This window comes from Typopeltis vanoorti, chromosome 20 (genome assembly GCF_054136105.1).
Source record: "Typopeltis vanoorti isolate ZY-2024b chromosome 20, IOZ_Tvanoo_1.0, whole genome shotgun sequence".
In the NCBI taxonomy this organism is placed as follows: domain Eukaryota; kingdom Metazoa; phylum Arthropoda; class Arachnida; order Uropygi; family Thelyphonidae; genus Typopeltis; species Typopeltis vanoorti.
This window is the reverse complement of record NC_143568.1, coordinates 31,298,044-31,314,678: the sequence shown is the minus strand read 5'-3', so window position 1 is coordinate 31,314,678 and position 16,635 is coordinate 31,298,044. Positions and strand designations below refer to the sequence as shown.

The following is a 16,635-nucleotide window of genomic DNA, read 5'->3' as shown; positions in this document are numbered from 1 at the left end:
AACTCGGGTGAATAAAGCTGCAGGCCACACATAATACAATAGTGGCCTGATCAGAGACTTGCATAAGTCTCTGATCTCTTGATATTTCAACCTAAATTATTCATAAATATATTAATCAAGAATCCTAACACCAAACTATGAGGATAACCCACCGTATCCACCTAACTCTTAAAAAAAAAAAAAGAGTTAGCAAAACACTAATTCCCATCATCTATGTATTAAATACCTATCTATCTCAGTAGGTGATGATCAAGATTTATTTTGCACATTTTAATTCCTAAATAGGAATTAAAGAGGAGTGTGAGGAGTAGATTTTTAACATCAAGAATTGTTGATGAATGGAACATTACCAGAATATATTGTAAATGCAGGGATTGTTAAGGATTTTTAGATTAAGTATTGTTAGATCTTGAACGATGGCTCTATCAAGAATAGAACTGCTCCATTCAAGATTTAACAAGAGAACAATACTCTTGGCAAAAACAGACATAATATGTAAAGATGCAGATATTAACTTTGCTTAAAAGAGAATTAGAAGGGAATCTTAATAGAACATGGGGTGGCGTAAATGGAGTAGCATTTGTGTTGAACGAAAAGGTTAAAAATTCAGTAGAAATATATAAAAGTGACAGGGTGATTATGATTAAACTGAAAGCAAATCCTGTGGACATATTGATTATACAGATATATAAGCCCACAAGTGACCATGATGAAAATGAAGTAGAAGAGATATATAATCAAATAGAAGAGATAATGGAAGAAGACAGAACTAAAAGGTGTACCATCTAGATGGGAGACTGGAATGTGGTGGTAGGTGAAAAGGTAGAGAAGGGAATAACAGGAAGATATGGCCTTGGAAAAAGGAATGAGAGAGATGAAAGACTTAGAGTTTTGTAAAAGACACAAACTAATCATTGGTAATACTTGGGTTAAACTTCCAAAGAGAAGAAGATATACATGGAAAATGCCAGGTGATATCGCAAGATACCAGATTGATTATATGTTAATACAAAACAGGTACAGAAACAGTGTAAAAAGGATATCAACATATCCAGGAGCTGATATTGACTCAGACCATAATTTGCTTGTTATGGAATTAAGAATATGATATAAGAAAATAAACAAAGGTAAAAGCAAGAAAAGGTGGAACCTAGAAAAACTCAAAGGAAATGCAGGTAGGAAATTCAGAGAAGAACTGGAAAATAAAATAAAGAACAAAGAGAATATATCTGAAGAAACTATGGATGTTAATGCAAAATGGAATCAACTGAAAAACTTGATATATGAAACAGCTGCTGAAGAGATAGGTTTTGTGGAAGGGAAAATAATTAAAAAGTCATGGATTACAAATGAAATGATAAGAAAAATGGAGAAAAGAAGAAGATGGAAAAATGTAAACACCGAAGAGGGAAGAAGAAAATACAAAGTATTAAATAATGAACTGAGAAGAGAAACTGATAAAGCAAGAGAGGAATGGTTAAAACAGAATGTAAAGAAACTGAAGAAATGGAAAAAAGGGGGCAATATGATAAAATGTTTGAAAAAGCAAAAGAAATTACAAATGTTAAAAAAAGCATAAGAAATCTGCCATTAGAAGATAAGCAAGGAAAACTGATTTATAATTTTGAAATACATGGTGAAAGATGGAAGGAATACATCAAAGAACTTTGCGCAAAAAATGAAAGACCAACAAAAATTGAATTGGAAGAGCAAAATGAAATCTCAACAGAAGAAAGAGGTCCTGAAATACTAAAGAGAGAAGTAGAAACAGCAATTAAGGAATTAAAAAGTGGAAAGATGGAAGGAGTGGATGGAATACCTAGTGAAATCCTAAAACTGGAGAACAAAGATATAACAGAAACATGGAAACTCTGCAACCTCATTTACAAAACAGGAGTATGGCCTAAAGATTTCACAGAGTATTCTTATACCAATTGAAAAGAAAAGCAATCCTGCTAAGTGCAGTGACTACAGAACTATAAGCATACTCTCGCATGCCTCCAAAGTACTGCTAAGAATATTAAATCAATGATTGTATAATTAAGCATACTCTCGCATGCCTCCAAAGTACTGCTAAGAATATTAAATCAATGATTGTATAATAGAGTGGAGTATTTTCGGGGGGGGGGGGGGGGGGATGATCAATTTGGATTTAGAAAAGACAGAGGAACCAGAGATGCAATTGGAGTAATGAGAACCATGTGCAAAAGGAATATAGAAGTAAATAAAGAAGTTTATATATGTTTCATCGACCTTGAAAAAGAAGTGAAATGGGAAAATCTGATGGAAATATTACACAAAATAGGTTTAGATTGGAGAGACCGAAGGTTAATAGCTAAATTATATATGAACCAGAAGGCCATAATAAATAAAAAAGTAGGAAAAACTAAAAAATGTGTGATTGGCAGAGGTGTAAGACAGGGATGCTGCTTATCACCAACACGCTTCAATATATTTGCAGAAGAAATGATGAAAGAAGCATTTGATGAAGAGGAAAGGGGAATTACTATTGGAGGAAGAACAATACAAAATATTAGATTTGCAGATGATTAAGCAATATTAGCTAATACCAAAGATGAACTACAGCACCTAATGCAAAAATTTGAAAATACATGCAAGAAATATGGTATGAAAATTAATGCAAAGAAAACAAATGTGATGAGAGTCTCCAGGAAACCAGGAAGTATCAAGGTGATGATGAATGGAGAAAGTGTAGAGCAAGTGAGACAATACAAATACCTTGGTAGTATAATACAAGAAAATGGAAAATGTGACATGGAAATAAAAGAAAGAATTAACAAAGGAAAATATGCCTTTTATAGCAAGAAAAATTTGTTTATTAATAAAATGAATAAAAATCTAAAGAAAAGGCTCATTAAGTGCTATATTTGGAGTATGACCCTATATGGATCAGAAACATGGACAATTGGGAAGAAAGAAGCTAAAATGTTGGAGGCATTTGAAATGTGGTTATGGAAAAGAATGGGGAAAATAAAGTGGACTGAAAAAATCACCAATGAAGAAGTATTACAAAGAGTTGAAGAAGAAAGGAATTTACTAAAGACCATAAGAAGAAGAAAGCATAACTGGATAGGACATATATTAAGAGGAGACATCCTACTGAAAAGAATGATAAAAGGGAAAATTGAAGGAAAGCGACCAAGAGGAAGAAGATGGCTAATGATGCTTGATGATATAATGGGAACAAGAAGATATCAGGAAATGAAGGAAGAAGCAAGAGACAGAGGAAATTGGAGCAAGAGAATCTGCTGAGTTATACCATTGGACCTGTCAAGAGACAGAACACTAATGATGGTGAAAATGAATTAAAATATAAAAGAAGTGGTTTTTAAACTTAAATTAAAATGAAGTCGAAGAAGGAAATAAATATTAAATTGTACTATGTTTAAAGTTATTGTCTAAAATAGATGGAATCTTAATTTGTCAAAAACATCAATGTTAAAATATGCCATGTATAAAGTCATGTATCATCGTGCGAACGAAAGTTCAAAGGTTGCAGTTTGACCAAAGATGACGTAATGGGCGATGAATAGGCATTCGTGGAAGGCACAAGAAATTTGTGTTCCCCGAAAAAAGCGATGCGTGTACAGCAAGGAGGTGACGTCACTCAGTGACAGTGAATGGGAGAGCATCGTAGACAAGTTTGGAATGCAGAAAGAGGGTGATATAATGGGGTTTAAAATGGATTCACTGTTAAATTGTGAATGAAACTATGTTGTGTAATTTCTTTTTTTTCATTCACATTTAACATTGCTTATTATGTATTAATCATGATTTGTATAAAAATTATTTATTATTCCTTAATTTAGAATTACTATTTAAATATTTATTCTAAACTTAACCTACTATTAATTTATTAAGCAATAATATGTGCAGAATTAATGATAACTAAAATATATATATAATGTAACGAAAAGTATTATTATAATTAATTCTATACGTAATGAAAAAGCTGATTAAGTAGCTCAAATATTCTGTTTATTCTTATTTGTGAAAATTTAACGTTATGTAATCACTCATGTAGTAGTTGAGCATTGTATTACATTAGCGAAATGTTTGTGTTCATTTGTTGTCATGGAGACGCACGAAATAAACAAGCACGAGTCGAAGAGAGCGTGACCTTCGGACTGAAAGGAGAGGAAAAGATATATAAGATTTTTAATTAGGGGGAAGAGAGGAAGTTTTTGCGGAGCGGGAAGGAAGTTAGGATACAAGCAAAGGAAGTGGAAGAAAATTATAAGTTCTCTAGGGCAGAAATTCATGAGAATAGTGTTTAGAAGTGAGCCAAAACATAGTGAATCATATACTTAGCTGCAAGTGAAGTCAGCTGTGTTGTAAAGGAAAATTAATGCCATAACCGGATAAATAAAGAACTGGACATTCAATGGAAAATTCTGATTAGTTCCAGTTAATCTAGGATTACGACTTAATTCTATGTTGCCCTGAGAAGAATTATATTGAAATTAACTAGTTTGAGAAAAGTAAACAAGGAAAGATATCAGTGCCTTATTGATGTGTTTTTTAGAGTAGTGAAGCGCGATTAACAGTAGTTCAGTTAAATCGTTGGAGAAATTTTGTTAATGTGTTCTGCTAACGTAAATAAGTTAATTCATAAGTGTGCTCACAATTAATTGATGTATTGAAGATTGTATCTGGTAAGAGTAGTCATACTTGTTTGTTTAGTCTAACATTAAAATATCTTCGAAGTTCAAAGTCCGAAATAAGATTGCTTGGAATATTGTCTACCTCGATTAGTGCTTACTGTGAATTTAAACATTAAGTACAGCTGATAGATATGTGGAGACTGATTAAATAAGAAGTTTCGTTTTATTAATTTGAGTTAAGAAAGCTTGTGATTTTGAAACTGTGAATTGTATGTGAAAGTTTAGAACATTGAATTGGCATGAGTGACTTAGCAAGATGTATTAAGTTGATTGTATTGTTTCATTTTAAAGCAGAATTCTTGTATTTGTTATATATATCATATATTAAATGTTTTATTTTGTTAATCTAAATATTGTGTTTGCCTGAATTCCTTTTTATTGCACCATTCATAAATTTTCGAATCTTGCAGGAACCCCAAGTGGAATAGTAAATAATTCGGCCTAAATAAATGAGGAGACTGCTAACTTAATTAAAAACTGATCCTACTATTTTATAGAGACTAATCTAAAAATAGGGTGGTGCAGTATAATTATAAATTTCCCTACTTTTGGATCGGTGATCAATTTGCAATTAGTTGTTATATTGATAAGAGTGACTTGAACCAAGATGGCGGATTTAGAACATAACATGAAAATAGAACGTCACGACATCACATAGTTGAGAGACTACTTTTTGCTAGCTTTTACGTTTTTTCTCTTGGTTCCTGTGGTGTTCCCCAGTCGCGTGTGCCCTCACCATGGTTCTCCTGCTCGAAGTTCCCAAGCGGACAGCATGCCCGATACCCAAAAAGACATGTGAAGACGACAATGCAGCAGCGTGTTTCCCGTTGCTGAGTGATGCAAGTCGAAGAAAGTATAGCACGAGATGACGGCAGTGTTTGAGTTTTAGACCATTGGTGTGGATCTAACTGATGAGAAAGCAGCATAGGATTCCTTTGAAGGTAAATCGTGTTAGAAGCGGCGACGCGAAAAGTTCGTAAGCCCAGAAGAAACAAGTGGCGAAATCGGGACGAGCACGTGACTCCAAGGTGGTGGCAATCCATCGCACAGAGGGACAATCTATAACAAAGAAGAACAGACGGAAGGATCGAGAAATCATTTAACAAGGTGGTAATATACAAATCTTCTTTTTTATGTGCTATCTATTGGTGACGAAGGTGCAAAATGGACAGAGGTTAGAAAAGAAGATTGAGAGATTTTTTGAGACAATTTCCTGTGTTATGTTAATCGAATTGGACTGGTAGTCTATGTTCATAAGTTGGCAAAGTTTAATGTGAATGGGTCATTAGTAACAGTAATCTAGTTTAATACCGATATCCATGTTTGTAATATAGATGAACATAAGATTCTCACAAGTGTGTTTGAATAGCCGGTCTGTTTGATTATTATTACCCTGCTTTACTTGTATTTTAGTATTAACCTTGATTATATGTGTTGTTTAAATGTAATGGCTTAGATAAATAATAAATATGTTTTCCCATGTATACCTGAGTTTGTCTGAGTAAGAGATTGAATTTTACCATTCACGAAATTATCAAACCTAAGTTTAGAGGAAAGAAGGGGAATTTAAGATTGTCAAGGCCATGACTGTATACTGAGAACTCAATCTATATAAGGTATTACTTGAATTCTGGGAAAGTTTCTTCGGATAAGAATTTCTATCCTAGAGCTCTGACTGGCGCAGCATTAACAAATAAATTTCGTCAGAGCTCGAAGAGAGAAAGGGCCCCAGAAAGTCAGTTTAGAAGCCAGATCTCAGTAGGCACAAGGAGAATAGAGGTAAAATATATAAGAAAACAATGACGTAGCAATGGCGCAGCCAACAGGATGTGTTTGATCCAAAGAAATAAAAGAACTGGATCAAATACCGTGAGTTGGTCTTTTTAAAAGCATAAACCCCCAGCAGATTTTTCCTCAGTTCTCTGGAGAAAACTCTGATGATGTAGAAACGTTTTTTTAGGTACGTAGAAGAGCTTAAGAGGGTTGGTTGATGGAGCAACTTACAGCTCCTAACACTGTTATGTGGCAGGCTAATAGGGAAGGCGAGGAAATTTTTCTACTCACACCTTATCTTAAGAGGGACCCTGAGTTATGAGGACTTTAAAGAGATACTCATCTGTAAATTTTCCAGGAAAGGAAGGATTGTTCAAACACTTAGGAAGCTGTAAAAATGCCTGCAGGGAAAAGGGGAAACTAGTTTTCTTAATAGAATATTGACACTCAGCTGAGGAGGGAGCCTACCTTGAGTGGTTCGTACTCCAACAATTCCAGTCAGGACTCTCCTATGAGTCCTTGCAAGAAAGTATCTACATGAAAGGGGTGAGAAGTCTTGACGAGTGTTATGAAGCAGCTAGAGAAAAGGAGAGAGTGTTGGAGGACATGGCTCAGGTCCTTAACTTGAGAAATATGGTATTAGGGGAATCAGGGAAGGGACTTTTCAGAGGGACAAGAGCCGGTTGGCTCCAAGTGCAGACGATGAAGGCAAGCTCTATAGGATGCAAAGCGTGACACCACCGGAAGTACAAGGTGAAAGGAACCTCATCCTAGTGGAGGGATTTGTAGAAGGAGCACCGTGCAATTTCCTACTAGATACAGGAGCCAAAGTTTCGGTTATTCCTTATTCACTGTTCAAGGGGCTTAGCTCTCTGAGTGCCGAGACCCTCATCGAGCTTCAGCTACCCCACAGACTAGTAGGTATTGCCAGAATTGAGCTTTCTTCCACTATAAAAATAAAGGTATGGATATCCATATCTTGTTTCTCTGTAAACCTTATGCATGAATTAATAGTTCTCTCTGAAATGTCAGGCCTGAGAAATCAGGTTGTTCTGGGTCTGGATTTTTTAGAGAAAAATTGGTTCGTGTGTGATTTTGGAGAACAATCTGTCCCTTTGTGGAAGAACAGTCCAACCTAGACACGCCCTTAATAATGGGAGCAAAACAAGTGAAACCATGCAGATTGATGCGAATGGGTTAGAGGAGAATCATGATGAATGGAAGGAAAGGCTTGCACACAGTGCCATGGAATTGCATGACTCCAACCTTGTTAAAGAGGGGCTTTGGGAATTTTTCCAGGTAGCATACAGGAAATACCCTAAGGTATTCACAGAAAGAATCACTTCCCTCCCCTGTATGAATGTGGTAGAGCACACAGTGCAAGTCACCTCAGAAACACCAATATATATAAAACAATATCAACCCCCCCCCCCCCTGAAACACCAGGACAGGTTGGAGACTCCTGACAGAATATGAGAAGGCAGAAATTATTGAAAGGTAAAGCTCCCGTTGGAACAGCCCTTTCATATTTGTGGAGAAATCAAATGGAGATCCGAGATTCATGCTAGACCTGAGGGAGGTCAACAAGGTTACCCAGCCTATTGACTTCCCTGTGTGCATGACAGAGGAATTACTGGTTGGCCTGGAGGGAGCAAGAATATTCTCGAAATTATATCTGAACTCTGGCTACTACCAAATTCCCCTCAGGAAGAAGGAGAGACAGTATTTTGCCTTCACCACAAAGTGGCAAAAATACCAACTGTACTGACTTCCCCAGGGAGCGAGGAACTCAGCCATGAGTTTTCAGAGCCTCATGAACACCACATTAGCTGACGTATTAGGAAAGGGAGTCTTGTGCTTCCAGGACAACCTGCTAATTTACTCTTCCACTCTAAGAGAACACAAGGAAATCCTATTGACTGAGCAGGGCCTGCCTGTCACTTAAATGCTCAAAATGTAGATTTTTTTTGAAGGAAGTGGAATACCTGGGACATGTAGTAAACGATACAGGGATAAAACTCTCCAGAGATAATGCGAGTGCCATACTAAGAGCAAAGCCTCCCTCCATAGTGAGACAAGTCAAGAGATACCTGGGAATGGTAAACTTTTACAGGAAGTTTATTCCCGAGTGCTCCAGACTAATGGATCCCATAGTGAGACTTACAAAAAAGGGGATCAAGTTTGCATGAGAGAGGGAGCAGCAGAGAGCGCATCAAGTTTTGAATCAGGCTTTGACCATGTCGCCTGTACTCACATATCCAAAGCTCAGACAGACATTCTTCCTTGCCACTGATGCCTTTAAGGACACCATTGCTGCAGTACTGGAGCAAGCAAAGGGAGAAACTTTCAGGCCAATCCTTCATAAACAGAAGACTGTCTCCCTCTGAACGGAACTACTCTGTAATTGAGAAAGAGGCCCTGGCCATCATATACAGCCTTAGAAAGTTTCGATACATGTTACTGGGGCAACACATTATCCTCAGGTCTGACCACAAGCCATTATCCTTCATTTCATCGATGAAGGATAAGAATCAAAGAATTGTGCGCTGGTCCCTAGGGATGCAGGAGTTCAATGTGGAGGTAAACTATATTCCTGGGAAATCAAACGTTGTGACTGACTACCTATCTAGGTCATTAGAACCCAACCTGGAGGAGGACTCCTGTGCTGATGAGGAAAACATCAACCCGGTATTAGTGATCAAAGGGGGTAAGGAGAAAAAGCCCCTGCCCCTCCAACTTCAGACCTGGGGAAAACAAGAAATCACTGACGCCCAGAAATTGAATCCGATGTGTGTGTGTGTGTGGGTGGTGGTGTGGGGGAGTTGCACAAAAGTTATCAGATGAGGAAGGCCTCTCGCACAATCAGATGTTCTATGATGCCCTACACATCCTAGTTCTGAAGGTCACGATTCCTTGGGTGCTGTACATGCTTCATGACGTGGACTAGCTGGACATCAGGGCATTCATAGAACCTGGAAGAGGGTGATGGATAGGTACTTATGGAAGGGGATAAGAGATGATGTTGAGGCTTATTTGTCTTCATGCCATTTCTGTCTACAAAAATCCAATAAATATATTGCATTCATTTGAAAGCAGATTTTTTTTTAAGAGCAACCTATAAAGTTTTCATAAGTGCAGCTTTTTTTTTTTTTTTTTAAATATCCGAAATGCTAAATGATACAGTACGCTATTAGTATGGCATGTACATTTTTTTACAGTCATGTCTTTAATGTAACAAGAAATGTTAGAAAAATAAGAAATATCACAGTTTTTTCCCTCACTTAGCTTTTAGATTGAAATACAAATACACCATATCAAAATAAGAAACAGATTATAAAAATCAATATATCTACTTACAGTTTCAGCAGCTCCTAGAATATCCATGTGGTCTCGTATAGCTGATGGAAGAGTTTGAGCCTGAATATGAGTTGGTGCAGTAAAACCAAGTTCCGATAAAGCCTTTAAAACTGGTGCAGGAACAAAGAGATTATCCCAGGCAGACATGTCTATATCTTCTATAGAAATACATATAATTAATCTATAATTAAAGCTTCTCTTGAATTATAGTTATTTATGATGCAAGAAAGTTAACTTGGAACTGTAAGAAAAATTTTGAAATTTTGTCGGTATTAACCAACTGATACCTAAAGATATATGCCGGCTCGCCCGTCACCCAGTCAAAGAAGGGTGGTGCCCACTATTAGGGAACCAAGTAGAACCAAGGTGAAAAATATGCTACTGGAATAAAACATCACCTAATAGACAGGAAAAACATAACAAGCATAGGAACATGGAATGTAAGGACTCTTCACCAGGAAGGAGCATTGGAAATACTACTGCATGAATTAAACAACTACCGATGGAAAGTGATTCGACTCTGAGAAACCAGATGGACTGGAAAAGGAGAATTCCACCATGGAAAGTACAAAATCTTAACTTCAGGCAGGGAGGACAACAAACACCAAGAAGGAGTAGCACTTATATTAAAACCAAAGGCTCAAAACTCTCTATTGTCCTACAATCCTATCTCACCTAGGATAATTAAAGCAAGATTTAAAACATCAATCGGCTCACTAACTATTATTCAAGTATGCTCGCCAACTTCGACATCATCAGAAGAAGACATTGAGGAGTTCTATATAGATTTGCAAAAAGCAGTACAGCAGACATCAAGTCAAGATCTCCTAATTGTAATGAGGGACTTAAACGCAAAAGTAGGAAAAGACTGGGATACCTGGCCAAGAGTAAATCAGAAAGTTCGGGTATGGAGAAAGCAATGAATGTGGCAAAAGACTGCTAAACTTCTGCTCAAATAATAGACTAATAATAACCAACCAACACTCTCTTTAAACATCCAAAACCCCAAAGAAAATGGACATGGATATCACCAGACAGACAAACCAAGAATATGATACACTATATTATTGTAAACCAAAGATGGAAATCAAGTATCCTAAACTGCAGATCCTTCTCTGCAGATTGTGGATCAGACCATAAGCTAGTATTAGCAAACCTAAGAATAAAGTTAAAATCTGGAAGCACCTTTAGAGTCAAAAGGAGACTGAATGTAAAGAAACTACAAGACAACAATATTCTAGGAAAATATCAACTAGAACTAGATAAAAACCTGAAGGAACTACCAAAACAGAATATAAACATCGAAGAACATTGGTGCAAATTAAAGGAAATAATATTAAATTTGGCAGAAAAAACAATAGGTTAAAGTAAAAAGGATCGGATCTCGAAAGAAGTAAAAAGGTTAAGCGATAAAAGGAAAAGCATGAAACTAAAACAGAACTATAACAGAAATGAATATAATAGATTAACCAGAGAAATTAGAAAACTAGTTAAAAGAGACAAGAATAACTGATTATAAGAAAAATGCAAAATGGCAGAAAAGCTATCAAAAGAAAATAACCTTCATGGATTATATAAACAAATAGACCAAATTAGTAAGACAAGGACAACAAATATTACAATGATCAAAAACAAAGAGGGACAACTAATTGAAAGTAAAACAAAAAGAATGGCCAGATGGGAAGAATACTTCAAAGATTTATATAATAAAAACAGCTCCCAGGATATTACGATTCCAGCAACTGAAATGGAAGAGGAAACAAATACTTTACCAAAGAAATAATAGCACAAAGCATAGAAAAACTCAAAACTAGGAAAGAACCTGGCATTGATCAAATACATGCAGAATTCTTAACAGCAGGAAAGGAACAACTTTTGGAACCATTAAAAACATTATTTGAAAGGATCTACAAAAACGAAGCCGTGCCTACCGATTGAACCAAATCAGTCATAACTCCTATATACAAAAACGGAGATAAAACAGAATGCAATAATTCCAGAGGCATTAGCCTCCTCAGTATTCCAAGTAAGGTTTTTACCAAAGTACTCCAAAAACAAATTAAGCCATATATAGAACTGGCACTAGGAGAAGAACAAGCCAGTTTCAGACCAGGGAGAAGCACAATTGATCAACTATTCACTTTAAGACAGCTAATAAAAAAAGACACTAGAGTACAACCGAAGTCGCTACATAAATTTCATAGACTTTCGTCAGGCATTTGATTCAATCCATAGAAGAGAACTATGGAAAACTATGGAAGAATTTGGAATTCCCAACAAAACCATAAGAATAATAAAGGATCTATACGAGAAATCTGAAAGTGTAGTATGACTGGAGGACACCAACCAACTGGCTCCACACAGAGAGCAGAGTAAGACAGGGATGCAATTTGTCACCAGACCTGTTCAATCTTGCACTGGAAGAAGCAAACAATAAGACCTTAAACAATGAAGACTCCGGAATCAAAATATATGGGAAAAATGTGACGAATTTAAAATTTGCAGACAACATTGCATTACTTGCAAGCACAGAAGAAAATCTACAGCGAATTTCTGATAAAATACAGCTGTGTATAAAATCTGGATTAAACATAAATATAGACAAAACAAAAATTATGCAAATAGGAAAAAGAAGCACCAATCTGAAAACTGAAATTGGTAGTAAGAATCTAGAGCAGGTAGAAAACTTCACCTACCTTGGAAGAGTTATTGAGTACAATAGTGAAATTATAAAAGATATAAACAGACGAACCAGTCAAGCATCCCAAACTTTTGGACGACTTAATAAAATATGGAAGTCAAGAGACATCAAACAAGTAACAAAAGTAAGAATCTATGAAACAATGGTCCTCCTAATACTCCTCTATGGAAGTGAATGCTGGACTCTCAAAAAGGCTGAAGAGAAAAAATTATTAGTTACTGAAATGGGTTGGCTAAGAAGATTACTTGGAGTATCTCTGCTGGATCGACTAAGAAACAAAGACATAAGGAAACGACTAAAACAAGAAATAACAATAATAGACAAAATCCAAGAAAGAAGACTGCGATAGTTTGGCCATGTGACCAGAATTGGAACAGAAAGACTATCATCTAAAGTCCTGAATACAATGATGGAAGGTAAAAGATCCAAAGGATGGCCCAGAATTAGATGGATAGACAAAAATAAAAGAGGACCTGAAAACCAAATCACAACATGCGACACCAAACTGGACAGAATTGTTCACTCTCCCGGGACAGACAAAAGTGGAAAGAGTTCATTCGGCCTCATCATCATCATCAAGAGAGAAGAAGAAGAATAACCAACTGACAATCACTATTGATAAACTTCCAAAAATAAATAAATAAAATATACATAAATATTTAAGAAATATGTAAATTAGCACAAAGTATAATTAGGCACATACAATATTACAATCACTAATATTTGTGATATATGCTTTCAAGGAGGGAACAGGATACTTACAAGAACAGAACCATTACAAAATTTCATTTACAGTTTTTATTCAACAATTTGAATGATGAATGCCACCCACTGTTCGGCCAGACCGCAGTGCCCCAAAGACTAAGATCCTGACAACTGTTGAACCACCTAAAAACCTCCCAGAGACAAGACTTCAACAATGGCTTGCACTATATCCTGAAAATAATACTGGTATTCCAACAGCCGAACATCTTCCACGTGGTGCCCACCTGGACTGGAATACTTGGGAAAGCCTAAACAGACTCCGGACGACAGAACGCTGCAAACAAAACCTCATCAAATGGGGTTACCTTACTGGCCCAGACAATTGTGAGTGTGGGATAACCCAGTTCATGGAACACCATCTTTCTTGTCCCTTTCTTCCATCACCTTGTGCAAAAGAGGACCTTATATCCTGCACAGAAAGAGCAGTTGATTGTGCAAGATACTGGAGGAACATCTGACCATGTTAATTGTATATAAGTTATGTATAGTTTCCTTTTTTCATATTTAATTATTATTCTCTGTATAATTCACTTACCAAATCTAAGCTGATCTCATTGTAATGTATCCTAATTTGTTGGTAAATCATGTTGTACCACTTATTTACTACTGTACTACTTGTGGTTGGATACGAAATAAAAATAAATTCAACAATTTTAACGTTAAGTTAGTTTATTATTTTGTTAAGTATCAAATTAGATCAGCTCTTACTTTTCTTACTTCTGAAGTGGTATGAATCTGGAATCTCTCTCTGACAACTTGGTAGCAAGCTTTTATCCAGTCTGTTACCAAAAAGGAAGATAGATTGCTTGGACCTCAATACTCTCAAAAATAATGGAAAAGTCATCAACAGCCAAATGCTTCACTACTTGGAAACACACCAATTTCTTCATGATCATTTACATGGATTCTGTCATTCTCATCTGCACAGCAGATCTCCTAACCAACCCACCTCTGGACACAGACATGGAAAAATATGGAGAACCCAGTTTCCTCTCCAATCATTTGCTACACATGGTGGATTGTTTGCTTTCATCAGATTTTTCAATCAATGCCAGTGTACCCTCAGAACTCTGCACTTTCATATACAGCAATGAACTTCTCTCTCTCTCTCTCTCTGTAATCCTATCCTATTCATAACTAAAATAGAATGATAACTAAAATGGTCTCTAATTTCCTAACTTAAAAGTAAAAATAAAGTTAATAAAGACTAGCAGATTTAAAAATGTCATAGATTTGCTGATGACAGTGCTCCTGACTCCTCTATTTTATTTTCAAAGTCTTGTGGTGTTCAAGTAATTCATGCTTAAAATCTTTAACCAATGCCTTAAATACTAATCTCCTTAATAATATAACTATAAAAATGGAGGAAAACTCAGATTAAAACTTATTTATTGTAGAATTTTTGCCTAAGTGTCATAGACATCTTCAGTACCAGATTATAGAACACCAATCAAACAATAACAGACAATTCTAAAAAGCACCACCTTAAATCCACTTGGGCCTGGCTCCCACTGAAGAGACCTCAATAAAGGCCGAAACTAGTCTGGGTAGTGGCCCTTCCCTTAATGCATAACATTATACATATCTGCAAGGAGATGTGTTTTGCATTATGGGAGATACTGAGATAGGAGTGATGTTAGCTTGCTCCACCTTCGCAACGAGTTGCCCAGTGTTGTACTACCTTACCCTGGTCCTGAAGATACTTTCAGGCACAAACTTTGCTTGCTCACACTTGGATAAAGGATTAAACTAAATTTATTATATTGTATTAATATACAATAGTTTTAATACTAGAGAGGATTACTAAAGGAATGTGTTTCCTTTGTTTGTTATGTGTAGAGTAGTAAAGAGCTATAGTTGTTAAATCCTGGAGAGGATTAGCCTGGCTGGCCGAGTGGTTAGCATATCCGCTCTCCAGCCAAAAGGCTGTGGGTTCGAATCCCACCATGGGCATGGATGTTTGTGATTGTCTTGGAAATACTAGTGGTGGTTGGCAGTAGATGCTGTTGGTGTGATCAGTTGGTGGATTGAGTTGTAGAGCAGGTGCCCTCCCTCGATGAGTCTTTGGACTCCATGGAGGTGTCAAATAATAATAATAAAATTAATAGCTAATGTTAAGATAACTAAAATGGTCAATAATTTCCTAACTTAAAAATAAAAATAAATAAAGTTAGTAAAGATTAGCAGATTTAAAAAGCACTATCTCCAATAAAGGAGACATAAAATATATGATATCTGCTTAAGTTACGACAATGGAGTCAAGTTTCACATGTTCCATACTGTTCAGACTCATGATTTTAAATGATATTCCCTCATGATATTTAATATAAGACTTGCATTTTTCTAGATGAATAAAAGCAGATCCTCCAGTTTGTCCAAAATAAGATAAGCTGAAAGAGCAAGGGATGTGGTAAATGCCTGGAAAACCTAGAGGTGGAAACTTGTCCTTAGGTGAAGCAGGAAAGATGGAGATTTTTCTGTTGGGGAAAAAGGCAACAAAAATATTAAATGATTTTTAACCTTTCACTAGGTGTTCAGAAATGCTTTGCACATAGCCTATTACTGAAAAGGGAGAAGAAGTTAACCATCAAAATATTGCCGAATTGCTCGGACCTCAATACTCTCAAAAATAATAAATGCGAGTTATTTCTTCTGGATTGAAAGAGGAAGAAATATGATAAATGCTAAATGCTTTTTGATCAAAGAATCCTTAAAACCATTTAACAGAAAAGGTGGATTTAATATGTCATAATTATTTCTGTAAAAGTTAGAAGTTCCACCCTTTTGATTAGGATGGTGGTGAGATTCAGCATGAATATAATGGCCTGTATAAGTCCTCTTCCTAAAAATTGAAACCATAAGCTTCCATCTGGACAACAAAGATTTAGAAGATCTCATCATAATCATCATCATCCAATTCCTGACATATACCCTCAGGAGGTATACAGGATCTTATGATAGTACTACATGAAAAGTTACATCATTATTAACTTCCTATCAACAATTTTCCTGTTATCTGTCACCATTCAAACATTATTATATTCCTGTCTACTAAGCACTTTTCAATGTATCGATTCACTTACATTTTGGTCTTCCTCTAGTTCTTTTATTTATTTATTTATTATTATTAATATTATCTGAGACCTCCAGGGAGTCAAGGACTCGATGAGGTAGGCTATAAATCGAATGTCGTATTATATTGGTGGGATTATGCTTGAAGAAACTGATAAGGCTAGGGATCTTGGCATGTTAGTAGACAGAAAGTTGAAGATCAGGGGCCATATAGCAAAGATTGCAAATACAACTCAAAAGATAATTGCAATGCTGAAACGAACTTTCACATGTAAAAATAAG

The 16,635-nt window shown here is 36.0% G+C and overlaps 1 protein-coding gene across 1 annotated transcript in view; it reads right to left on the bottom strand.

Moving 5' to 3' along the window:
- The window catches only part of LOC150095343 (ATP-dependent RNA helicase DDX24), a 157,426-nt gene that overhangs the window by 128,148 nt on the left and 12,643 nt on the right, over positions 1–16,635 (bottom strand). Inside the window, exon 3 of the mRNA XM_090410662.1 lies at positions 9,816–9,973. Coding sequence (XP_090266788.1) covers positions 9,816–9,973 — 158 coding nt within the window. The remainder of the gene's footprint in view (positions 1–9,815; positions 9,974–16,635) is intronic.